Source organism: Cucumis melo, chromosome 4 (genome assembly GCF_025177605.1).
Source record: "Cucumis melo cultivar AY chromosome 4, USDA_Cmelo_AY_1.0, whole genome shotgun sequence".
Classification (NCBI taxonomy): domain Eukaryota; kingdom Viridiplantae; phylum Streptophyta; class Magnoliopsida; order Cucurbitales; family Cucurbitaceae; genus Cucumis; species Cucumis melo.
Genome location: NC_066860.1, coordinates 33,401,763 through 33,414,970, shown reverse-complemented (window position 1 = coordinate 33,414,970; position 13,208 = coordinate 33,401,763). Strand labels below are relative to the sequence as shown.

Here is a 13,208-nt window from a genome sequence, read left to right as displayed (position 1 = left end):
AGTACGGTTTAAAGTAATAATATTACTTATTTAACTTTGAATAGTTGGTTTTTTAATAAAGTGTTTTTTAGTTTAGTGCATTAACCCAAATAGCATGATATAAAAAGAATTTATAAACCGACAATTTTAGATCTATGCTTTGAGTTAAAAAGCTTATTACTAATAATTATATATTGGTAGAAGTTTTAATAGAGATGGAGCCTTTTTTTTTTTTTTTTTTTTATGTTTAAACTAATTATTCTATTATTTATTTTAGAAAAACATAAATTGTAGTTGAAGAAATTGTTTGATAGCATGGAGTTCCATATCAAAACTAATTGGCTATGAGATAGTGATCCATCTATATTACATGGGGTATGAGTCGCTTTGATTTTTCCAATTGAAACTCTCAACATCTTCAACATGTCTTCTCAAGATGTGTTTGATAGTATGAGATTCCATCTCAAAATCAATTGACTATGAGAAGAGTGACTCGTCTATATTACATGGAGTATGAGTTTTCTTGGTTTTTTTAATATGAGACTTTCAACATAGCGCCACTGAAGAATTAGCTTGCATGTCATTTTTCAGTATATTCCAAATGTACAAACCAAAGTTAAAATGGTACATTCCACGACTGTTTTTATATCGTTTTTAATTTAATAATAACAAAACAAGTGCTTCTAGATTTGTCCTTTTTTCGAATATAAACAATATATATATTTTTTGCAAGTTACAATAAATACATTGGATTATTGAAAAAAAAGTAAAAGGATAAGAAACGATAATTTCTTTTGTTTGATCTCTTTAGATTCACCTATTTTAGTATTTGTTCTTTTGAATATTCAAATTAAGTTTTTGGTGTTTTTAATAAATCTCAAAATTAATTCTTGAAGGATCATTTTTTTAATATAGTTATCAATTTTGATCCTAGATTAGCAAAATTTGTTTTGTCACTTGAAAAAAATATTATGAAAATATTATATTCTTTAAAATATGCATAAGAATGATTAGTATAGATTATTTAGACATTTCAACGTAAGAAAGAAACTGAAACGAAAGAATCAAAATAAAGTCAAACGATTCGTCAAATACTAAACTCGGATGGAACAAAAACAAAACTACTTTTAACTCATTCCTTTTTTGGAATGGTAAAAACCCAATATGCATAGAAGATGAAAAGTTTACATCACAATTACACAATTGAAAGACTTGTAAAAGCAACCCCAAAGCATCATTTTTTGTTTATTCTTTACAATATAAATCCCATAAGCAAACTCAATTAATTGAGTTTTACTTATTAACAAAGCGACAATCTTTCCTAATCTCTCCTTGATCTCCGGTGAGAGGATTATTTTCTGATAACAAACGAATGCCCCTTGAGAATTGTGCATGAAAATAGACATTATCGGCAGCAAATTTCTTGACATAAGGTAACGTTAAAGGATTAGAAGCCAATTCTTGGTCCACTATGAGCAATCCTTTGTGTTTTAGTATGTTACTATAGTACATGTTATCGAGAACCATAGGAGTTTTACGGTCATTTCTTGAATACAACACTGCGTTTGGATCAGGAGTTGGTGTTGGACATCGCATCTTTAGGTATTTGGCATATTCTGGATCAATGGTAGGATCGGCCGTTGGATATAGTCTTTCTACTAAGTTTACGCAGTGAACTCGACCGACTGAATGAGCTCCTGAAATCAAATTAATCAACAAACATAAGCTGCCGAAGTTAAGTATTAAATTTCATTTACTACCACTCATCATGTGATTAGTGGTCCTTAAATGATCGGAAAACTAAATTTAACCAACTGCAAGCTGTACAAGGAGTTGATGTCTTAGTTTTATTATTGAGCTTAGTTGCATATATCACAAAAAAAACCCCAAAATAATAACATATAGCACAAGGATAAAATAGTAGCATATATAGCATAGAAAATAGTAAAAGACTAAAATATCCACATTCAATCACCATTCGAACGTTTTTTTGCCAAATTTTTCAAATTAAAAACTATCATCGATGATATCTATAAACGATAATGATATCATTGATAGCATGAGAGGAAGAAAACTAAAGGAAAAAATTGGTATTTAAAAAAATTTTACGAATATTATTCCTTTTTGCTATGGATTATATTATTTTTAAATTTGTGTCATTTGGTGACGTTTTCCAAAAATAAAAACAAAACTCAAACAACAGCCCATTTACCCAAAGGAAAGCCCAATTGAACAAGCCTCTTATGACCTATTATTATCTCGGCCCAATTATTCGGTTCACCTATAATTACCCATTTAATATTTATTATTTGTTTTAACTTTGAGTTTATTTACTAAGAAGGAAGAGCCCTCTTTTTTATTTTTCTTATTTTAAATAACCAAAATCATTATGAATTTGTGTGTGTCCTTTTTGGAAGATTACAGCTTTGAGTTTTTTTTTTTTTTTTCTTTTTACCCTTTTAAAATTATATAATAAGTTTTTAAGTTAAGTTTGAGGAAAAATTAAATGTCTATTTCTAATAAAATCTTAAAAATTCCAATATTAGGTCTAGTAGATCGGTAGTTTTTTGAAAAATTAAGTTAGAGACTCAAAAATTTATGAACTAAACTTGTAAAGTAACAAACAGAAAACAAAAGAGTTTAAAAGAATAATAATACAAACCTAAAAGAGCGACGGTTGCTTCGGTATCAATACCAATGGAGTTAAAGCGAGAGAGAACATTTACAAGAGATTCATTGTGCTGTGGAACCAACTCTTCAACCATATTTGAATAACTCATTTTGCTGTCTTTTCTCCCGGTTTTCAAATCTATATGAGGCCCCTTTAACTGTGTACGTCAATTTCACCCCATTACAAAAAAAAAAAAAAAAAAAAAAAAAAAAAAAAAAAAAGCAAACACAAATTTTATGGATAAAAAAATATATATACAATTTGTCTTTCTTAAAGCTTTGAACAAAAGTTGGAGCATAAAACCAACGTGATGATTATTTAGAAAGAAAGTTGAAATTACTCGAATTAGAGTTGAGAGAAAGATGATGAAATAATATACCATAACTATGCCATCTCTAGCGGAGAGAGCAACGATGTCAGCACAAGAAACAGTGAGAGGACATTCTTTTTCAACAGCAGCTTTGATCTTATTTACATATTTGAAATTTCTCATTCCAAAACTTCTGCTTGAATCTTTCTCTGATTCCACTCCCACCACCGTCTCCAATAGCAGTGATGCATCACAAGACTACACAGACACCAAATCACACCAAACATATTAACTACTTCTTGTTTCAAAATATAATTAAATTTGACGTTACGTATATTTAGTTATATAATTTGACACTATGAATGTCACCTAAACTCATGCACGTCTGTATCATAGCTGACGCTGGATTTAAAAAATGAGTTACTTAAATATTACGTCATATTTAAACCTTTTAATTCATATTAAACTTGTAATTTAAATCTTAATATACTTATTTATATTTTATGGGGTGATATTTTAAATTTATTTTTATTAATAGTAAATCCATTGTTTTATAGTAAAAGCTATAAATTATGTTAAGAATAGTATAGTGTGGGGACAGAGGTTTAATTTAGAGGGGTAAACAAATGTTTAATTTGTAAGCACTTAAAGAAAAGTAATTGACATATAATATGTCTGTTTAATTATCTTGCTTTCCATCCCTATCCAAAAACAAAACAGTTAGATAATTAATTAAATTATAAAAGTGATTAAAGGAATTAATTAAAATATAAAGTTGAATTAATTAATTAAATTACCTTAACAATGCAATCATGGAAGAGATTTCTGAGCCACGAAACAGCAGTGTTTCCATGTTCATAGTAAAGATCAACGACTTGCTGCTTTATAATTTCTTCAGCTTTTGGACAACTTTTTGCATAATAATTCATTTCCAATTGCCCCCTTCCTGTTTAAATTTAAATAATACATTACAATTTCTCGTTATAATTAAAAAAAAAAGAAGAAGAAGAAGAAGAAGGGAATTAAAATCAGACCTGGATTAAAGAGCTGAAAAAGAGCGAGAAGAAGAAGAAGAAGAAGAAAGCTCAAATGGTTATTGGCCGCCATTGTTGAGCTTTTGAAGCTTGGCTGGTTTTAGTTAAGTAAGTAGGCCATTTTAATGGTCCTTTTTATAGTGGAATTGAAGAAGATGGAGAGTATAAGGCTTAATTATTTATTTAATTATTTTGTGTATATGTGGATTTATATTGGGTCACCGCCGACGCAAATAGACAATTATTGGAGAGCTCTGAAAATATTTTTTTGTAATTATCTTCTTTTATTTTTTAGGAATTTCTTCTCCTTTTTATATATTTTCAATGTTTAGTTGATTGATAATTGAATTTAATTCCAGTCCCTCAAACAATTTTATTTTATTTTCCTTTGTTTTCTTCTCGATACTGTTTCAATGATTTTAATCAAGTTGTTGATGTGATGTTAACAGTTAAAATTAAGCATAATTGAATTGATCAAGACATTTAATTTTTCTTATTTAAATTTATCCATTATGAAAATTACATATATAAAAAATAAGTTGACGAATTAACCCCATAAATTATGTGAATTTAGTTATGAGACTTTGAGGTACTGTTCTAAACCTAATTTGTGTAAATTATTAATCCAATAATTTATAATTGGTTTGAAAATGGTTTAAAATAAATTTAAAAACGTTTCGAAATTAAACCTATTAGAGGAATTGGAAAATGCTTGGATTAAAAAGGAAAAAAAAGAACTTAGAACTTAATACTCACGAGAACCCTTTATGGATGATGCGTAAAGAATTAAAAATTAAATTGTGTTCTTCAACAACTTTTATAGTGGCTACCATTAATATGATATGTCAAAGTCAAATGTAGTGGGAAATTGATGCAATATTAATGTGACATGCAAATTTTTTTGTTTAAAAAGATATAATTCTAACTAACATAAAATAAATAAGGTTATCTCTAGAGTATTTATCACAAAACATTGGAAATAATTATATTTAAAAATAATTTGACATGATAGCATCTTTTGTATTTAAACGAATGGTTTTAATTCACAGTTTAATCTCTACGATAATTTCTTTTTTCTTTTTAAAATAAAAAATTAATGAATTGCTTATTATTAACTTTTCAACTCGAATGAGCTTTTGTGTATATAAGAAGGAAGAGATGAGGTTTTAAATCGGGGAAAATCAAGAAGTTTGAATATAATTTTGTGATCCTAAAAATTTTAAAAATATTGTTAAAGCTTAATGAAGATGCAAATTTTAATTAATAAGATACTTAATTTGAATAAAGTTAACGTGATTGCAAAAATATTTGGTTTAACCAAATGTAGAAATAAATTATTTGAGTAACATGGGGTTGCTTTGACTTTTCCGTACCACCGGTGCTTTATAATTCGTAAGTTGAATTGAACAATATGTATTTAAATTGTTATTATTTTTTCTTTTGACTAAATATTTGAGAGATTTTTTTTTTCATATTAAAAAACTACAAAACTACTTTTTTTAAAAAAAAAAATTATTTTTAATATAGCTAATTAATAAAAAAAAGAAGATACTGATCACACCCAAATTAGGGCAATTAGAATAGCTTTTCCAATTACAAAGGGAGGGAGGAGCCATAATGTGGACAACTAAATTATAATTTTGTGCTTATTATTATAATAATAGTAATTAAAAAAAAAGAGTATCACATCATCTAAATGATGATCGACGTCAAGAGAAACTTCAAAAACTTTATTAGTTTCCGTTGAATTCGTGGAGAGCTTGTTAAGAGATCAGATAATGTTTACCCCATCGAGTTTGATTATATTATCAAATAACAACTTGGTATTATTTTCAAATGCAACGTATCATAGACGAAAATTCTAGCTTGATAGTCGTTCTTTCCAATATCCGGAGATTTTCTTCGTATTAAGTTTTATGGATTAATTTTATTATATTGAACTGAACTCTAACGATCTTTAAAATTTTAATTGATGATTTGAGTTGATTTTATTTCTTCTTCCGATGACGTGTCAAAGTATTTGAAGGATTTGTTGTTTTAGACGATTGAGTTTACATTTTATTTAAGCTTCAACTAGATTTATTTAATTTAAAAATTTAAAGGTTTAATATTAAAATTAATTGGGGATGTTTTTTTATATATAAAAAAAATGAAAAATGAAAAACTCTGATTAAATTGAATTAGTTTAGGGTCTTTCACATTATAAACTATAAGTATAATTTTAAAATAATCAATGATTAGATAAGGAATAAGTAGTTGAATCATTTGTTTAAAATGAGTTTGAGTTAACTTTACATATTTTAAAAATCATTCTTTTAAAATTTCAAACATCAATATGCATTATCTTCAAAAGAATACTTAAAAAGAGAATGTATTTTGCAGTTAAATGTTTAACGAATAAATTTATAAAAACAAAAAAAAACAACAATTCAACTCCATAAACTAATAATTTTATCAATTTAAACATTCGAGTACTTTTATAAACATGCCAAACCTAGCGTGAAACTTATTTATATATAGAGAAAAAAACCTTAAACTCTACAAAGAAAGCAATTTAGGTCATTGTAAAAATTTTCTTCAAATAACAAGTCTATACGTTTACTTTAATACTCAATTTTGTAAAATTAACATTTAAAATTTATTCGACTAAAACTATAAATTTCACATGATATTGGTCCAATCGTAAATTTATACCTTTTATACACACACACACACACAGATATATATATATATTAAAAGAGGAAGAAATTGAAAATTTGTTGGTGTATGAAATGGAAGTGTCCCTTCCCTTCCCATTAGACGCCACTTTCTTTGACCACACAAACACTCTTTTGCCATCACGCGAGCACCCAGCACCGGGCCCCTCCCCCCCTTCTTTTATTTACAAGTTTACACCTATTCAAAATTTGTATATAATTTCAATTTGGTCATATATATTATTAGTTTAAGTTATTTTTATTATCAATTTGTTAACATAATAATTAGAGATTTGTGTTGAGACTTAGACGTGTAAGATTCACAATCAGATTACGATTTAATTAAGCCCCATACACACACACATATTATAATAGATAAAGAAAAAAAAATTATGTTTATTGGGCCACTGCCTAACTAAGTCAATAGGAACTTGACAAAGTTTAAAATAAATAATAGTACAAAGTTCGGTTACCACATGCATTTCAAACCTCTTATTTATTTATTTTTTATTTTTGTAGATTTTTATTTATTATTATTATTATTATTATTATTATGTTTTTATTGTGTCATGGATTCCTAAACAAAAGGCATCTCGGATCTTCACATTTTTGTCCTCCAAGAGTGTTGTATTCTATCAACTCAAAATATATTAAAACGGATAATAAACGTTTGATACCTTTTATGGTTTGCTTCTCCTTATTAATTAATCTTTTAAATTATTTAATTAAAAACATAAATAACAAAAAAAAATTGTAAAAAGATAAAAGAAAACGTACTCTGAATCATCCTCTTTAAATAAAGTTAGTTACGGATGAAATATATCTAATAATAATTAAGTATATAACAACATTTTAAAAAATTGCAAATATAACAAAATCTGTAATTTTATTACTAATAGACTCTTGTGGTTTATTAGTGATTGCTGATATTTGCAACATGATTTATTAGTGATAGACTATGGCGGATTTTGTTATATTTTCAAGTTTTTAAAACGTTGTTGTATTCTCTATTATTTTGAATATAATTGTTATATTTGTAAGTATCTCTTAAAGAAAAATATTTTCGAAGTAAAAATGGATTCGAATAATTTTGAGAATTCGATATATATTTTTTTATTTATTTTAAAGTTTTTAAAGATTCGTTTATTATAATTGTAGAAGGAAAAAAATAAACTACTATATTTCAAGTCATTTTCTTTACAAATATATTATTATAAATTGATCAATAAGTAAGTGAGGTAACTCTTGGATTTTCTGATTTTTTTTTCATACTTTTGTTTCTAAGCTATCTCTAATCTGAACATTTTTTTTGCTACCTAGTCACAATAATATGATATCATCATCCACATCGTCTCAATCTTGTTTCAAACTAAAAGACAACACTTTTTCTCAATTACAAAAGAGAGAAATTGCGAGAGAGAAAATAAAAGATAGAAACCATTGTATTGTTTTTTCTTGAAGAAAGAAAATGTCATTTTAAGAATAGACTAAATAGGAATCTCTTAGACACCCATGTTAAACTCATAATTCACATTCTTATTTATGAGAATAACTTATTTGTGTTTTTTTGTTTGGAATAATGGATCTTGTAAAGTGATGGAATCCATACTATTATTAACTAAACTAAAATAATTTACGTCCAAACACAAACGAAGTATAATCTAATATAATGATCTAGAATATGATTATAATAAACAAAATCTAAATGTTTAATTAAGTGTGTTTATGTATAGAAAAGCGTTAAAAAATATTTATAAATTATTTACTAAATAAAGTAGAGGAGATAAAAAATAATTAAAGAAAAAAAAATGAATGTTTTTTTCTTAAAAAAAGAGTGAATGAATTAAGTTTTGAAAAAATATTACTTTTTAAATATAACAAATTCTTTTTTATCACATTTCATAAAATTAATAATGTAAAGTTGATTTAGGTTAGATTATAAAATAATTTTAGATTCACAAATATAAAAAATGGGTTAATTTGGAAGCTGCATTAAGAGAAAACTTGAAATGACATATTATGTTATCCAAAACATATTTATAATAAACACAATTGCTTTCAATGTGTCCAAGAAATGCTTAAAAGTTATCCATTTCTAACATTAATTTATTTCTATTTTTTTAAAAAGTCAAATTTTTACTAATTTCCCCATTTTATTTATTTATTGAGAGACATACATCAATAGTTGAAAATATTTTTTTATAGAGAAAAATAATAATAATAAAGTGATTGAAAATTGTGATGAGATTAGAGACAAGTTATGTATCCCTTTGAAGCTATCCAATTTGGTGTCATTTTTGGGGATTTTTTTCCTTATTTAATTATTAAAAAATATTCAACACCTCACAAAATATAAAATTATTTCAAATAGATTCAAAGATCATAATTGATTTATTTTATTAGATATAGTAAAGGGTTCACTAATTTATAACATGTATAAATTATATAGCTTTCATTGTGAGTTTTATTGATATTAACTTGGCTAAACCTACCTGTCAAACTTTGTTTGACTTTAATTAATCTAGTTTTGCTTGCGCCGTTTTTATCGTAAAATCTATTTCGGTCATTTAACATACATGTTTTTTCTTAAATTTATTCACTTACCTAAAATTTTAGTCTTTAAATTTACGTGGCTTAAAATCATGCATGCTTACATCGACATGCTAACAAGCATAACAAACACAACGTCATAAATAATTAATTGAAAAACAAAATTATCGATCAAAATGATTAGTCTTCTAAAATTTCATAGACAAAAATATTATAAATTTAGAAGTCAAATGATCCAAATAAGATTTCGTAAGTTTAATAATAGGAAAAAAAAAAGGTATGTTTGTATGTATATGATAAACATGAAGTATGTTCTCAAAACTTGAAAAAATATCTTGCGAGATCTCTTATATTTACCACGCAACTACACAAGATGCTCGATATTTTATATTTTTTTAAAATTTTTCTAGATCTATTGGGACAATGAATTTGAAAAAGAAAACTTTATGATGATTGTTTTTTTCTTTTTATTATCTTTCAAATGGAAACGTATACTTAAAGGAAACCCAATCTCATATATTTCAAAGAAATTAAAATATTTGTTTTATAAATTTGAAAATGACATAAAATAAAAAGGTTTTCTTAAGTGTCATTTTGTGTTTTTCGGATTACAAATTAATCATTAACTTAACAAAAATTGCATATCAATTAACGAGGCCCATTAGTCCAAAGGTTTGGGCTTACCAATTAAACAAGGCCCATTTAAACCCTTGTTGAAGTAACCACCCAAAATTTCACCCGTTAAGGTAAGCATTTTAGTTTTAATTTGTAAGATTCTTTGATGAAATTTTGTTATATACCTTTTAGAGGGGTTTTTTCAAATAATAATAATAATAAAAACAAAATAAAACCAATAAAAATATATTACCTTTTAATTTATATGGAATGTAAATATTCTCTCCATTTTGTTACTTTTGACAACTTTAATTAGTTAATTTTTTTTTTTAATAATTTAAGTAGACAATAATTTGAGAAAAAGAGTGACCCATTTTGACAAGCAAAGGAAAAATTGAATTCCCCACCTCATCATGATGTGACAAAAACTAAATTGACATTGGGAATCTTCACATTCCTATGAACTCAACTTGCTTATTGGCTTTTTCTCATTCATTTTTATTACTCACTTGCCTTACAACACTCATAATTTTTCCTTTCACTTTCTCTTTTATTTATATTCAAATACAAAGTGAAATGATAAAATAAGTAAAATTTAAAATTTAGTTAAAAATATAAGGGCTAAAATTTAAAAAAAAAATTAAAAGAATAAAAATAAAAACAAACCAAATTATAGATGAATTCAATCTAATGTATGAAAATCGAATCTTCACTCTAATGGTTCAACACAAGAAAAATGTGCCAAGAACATTGGAACTAAGAGACCAAGGTTTGGTTGTTCCTATAATTATATTTTTGGAATTCATGTTGTTGTTTATAAAAAAGATATTGTTTAAAATTAAAGTGAAAAATTTCGAATGATTAAGTCGAAGTATTTTTATTGAATTTCAAAAGCAACAGTTTTAGCCCAAGACCTGAGGTGTTTCTTCATGTCAGAGGTTGAAGAAACCTTAGGCATCCTTAGATTTAAAAGAGGAGAATTTGGTCTTCTTATTATCCATGCCTCTGAAAGATATGGTCTTGCTATTTCTCTCTTCTTATCATCATCATTTTCTTGGTGGTCGTTGCCGTTGCCATCGCCGTTGCCGTCGCCATCGCCATCGTCGTCTTCTTCGAGATTTTGTTTGTTTGTTTGAGTTCTAAGCCTTTGCAAACCAGGTACCAACTTCACCATTTGAGGGCTCAAACTTTCTCTCTTAAATTCAAACCCTAAATCCATAAACCCTTTCACTTCTTCAAGCTCTAACTCCCCCAAACTTTTGCAACTTGTAGATTTGTTCAATTTTCTTCCCACTGCACACACAAGATTTCTTATAAATTCCCATAAATTATATATAACTCATTGAGTTTCCAAAGCTTAAATACGATATTAATTTTTAAAAGTTCGATTCTATACTGAACCTGAAAATTTGAGATTGTTGAGACTTTGATCTTCACTTGACTCTCTCTTTGCATCTTGTTTGTCTTTGTCTTCCTCATTATTATAATCTTCCTGTTAATTAAGACCATACGTAAATATAATGTTATATATATTTAGGTTTTAGGTTAATTGATAGTTATTTTAAAACAGCAACAGGAAAATGGGAAGTTATGAGTGTCCACAACTACGTTAATTATCATTTCCTCACCGATTAATATTGATTTCCACTTGTTGAGTCTTCTAAATTTTTCAAACTTAACCTTGATCACTTGATCGATCAATGATTTCATATGTATCATTTTCAATAACATGATATATTAGAGCAAACATGACTACATATATGTTCAAAGCCTCGTCATTCATTTTTGCTTGTTATTCATGTCGATTATTAAACTTGTCAAAGACGAGTAAACTAGTACTCATGGATTTTAGTGATGTAAAATATTACGATCGAGGGGGAGAGAGGAGGGGTTACCTGTGAGACGAGGGAGATGTTGTCGGAGGAGGACGACGAAGAGGAAGGAACTAGATCAATTGTTTGGTCCATTAGAGGTGATAGTGGGGAAGAAGGGACGAAGTTAGTGAAAGGAAAAGAAGATGTTGAGTTAAGAAAATTGGGAAAATGGGAAGTGAATGGATCTGAGCAAAGAATGATTTGGTGGTACCAAAGGCGATCCATGGCTGAAACTAAACATAAAGTATTGTTTGTGTTCATAGCCATTGAAAGAAAATAAGAGTTGTGGAAGAAAGGGAGAAAAAAAGAGGAGAGAAGTTTGGGATATTATAAGAAACCATGGAAGAGGAGAGAGTTGTGGTGGAAATGAAATTAGAATATGGAATGAGTGAAAGCCAAAGAAAAACAAAAAAAGAAGAATAAGTTTGAGTGGAAGTGGATTCCCTTTGGAGGAATATTGGAGGATGTGGTTACAAGATGAACATGAATCCATATCTTTAGTTTCTTTTTCCAATCTCCATGGTTAAATTACTATTTTGCCCCCATATTTTATATGCATATATTTCAATATACTCTTAGCTTAGCTTGATTTGATTCATGGCGATGACTAAGTAGACTAGATGGATTGTTTGTTGACTTAATTACAAATATGGTTTTTATGGACAGGAGAAAACTATAATTATTTCTATGGATGATTTTGGACCAAATGGTATAATTGTTATATGAAATAAGATAAAAATAACCACGTCAAATAGATAACTAGGTTTAGGTTGAAAATAGCATCATAAATTCAGAATGGGCCAATTGAATATGGTTAGATAAGGTAAAAAGATAAAATCAACATGGTCAAGACCAAACCCAAGTGGCTAATATTCTCTTACTCAAATCATCACCCTACAATCAATATGAGACTGGAAATTATATTGGCCGAAGTCACCCATAGCCAAGCAACTAAGAAACATAGTATGTCACTCGGTCTCACGAATTCCTTAATTATCTTAAAGAGACTTTGAATCTTTATCAAGACAACCTAATGACTCTTAACTTGATTTGATTCTTTGGTGGACGTATCTTTTAAAGTATAATTAAACACAATATTCTTCTCTTCAATTGACTATTTTTTTTTTGGAGGTAAATTTTGAAAGGATGAAATACCAATATTAACACAAATGTTTGAATGAAAAGATACATATTTTGGGAAATCATAAATATATAATTTCATATAAAAAAAAGTTTTGATGAAACTATAGAAAATGGTTATGTTTAAATATATATTTTTTTTATCATTTTCATCAACAAATGGGCATTTGGTCTAGTGGTATGATTCTCGCTTAGGGTGCGAGAGGTCCCGAGTTCAATTCTCGGAATGCCCCAATTATGTTAATTGCCTTGTTCTCTTTTCGATTAACTTCCGGCCCATAATTGAAGTGGGCCGCCTTTTTTGTTAATGGGCTACGCGAATTTGGGCTGCCCGTCTTG

The 13,208-nt window shown here is 27.4% G+C and overlaps 2 protein-coding genes and 1 non-coding gene across 3 annotated transcripts; 1 reads left to right on the top strand and 2 right to left on the bottom strand.

The window, feature by feature from the left end:
- Positions 1-1,086: 1,086 nt before the first annotated feature.
- On the bottom strand, positions 1,087-4,164 carry LOC103486471 (peroxidase 21-like). Its single transcript, XM_008444447.3, has 5 exons — positions 3,995-4,164; positions 3,758-3,906; positions 3,030-3,218; positions 2,642-2,807; positions 1,087-1,676 (listed from the first exon to the last, which is right to left on the bottom strand). The coding sequence occupies exons 1-5, from the start codon at positions 4,065-4,067 to the stop codon at positions 1,273-1,275; spliced, it is 981 nt and encodes a 326-aa protein (XP_008442669.2). The 5' UTR covers positions 4,068-4,164; the 3' UTR covers positions 1,087-1,272.
- A 6,549-nt stretch (positions 4,165-10,713) lies between these two features.
- On the bottom strand, positions 10,714-12,193 carry LOC103486470 (uncharacterized). Its single transcript, XM_008444446.3, has 3 exons — positions 11,751-12,193; positions 11,257-11,347; positions 10,714-11,148 (listed from the first exon to the last, which is right to left on the bottom strand). The coding sequence occupies exons 1-3, from the start codon at positions 11,994-11,996 to the stop codon at positions 10,733-10,735; spliced, it is 753 nt and encodes a 250-aa protein (XP_008442668.2). The 5' UTR covers positions 11,997-12,193; the 3' UTR covers positions 10,714-10,732.
- An 837-nt stretch (positions 12,194-13,030) lies between these two features.
- On the top strand, positions 13,031-13,102 carry TRNAP-AGG (transfer RNA proline (anticodon AGG)). Its single transcript has one exon. It is a non-coding gene; the product is annotated as a tRNA-Pro (tRNA).
- Positions 13,103-13,208: the final 106 nt, after the last annotated feature.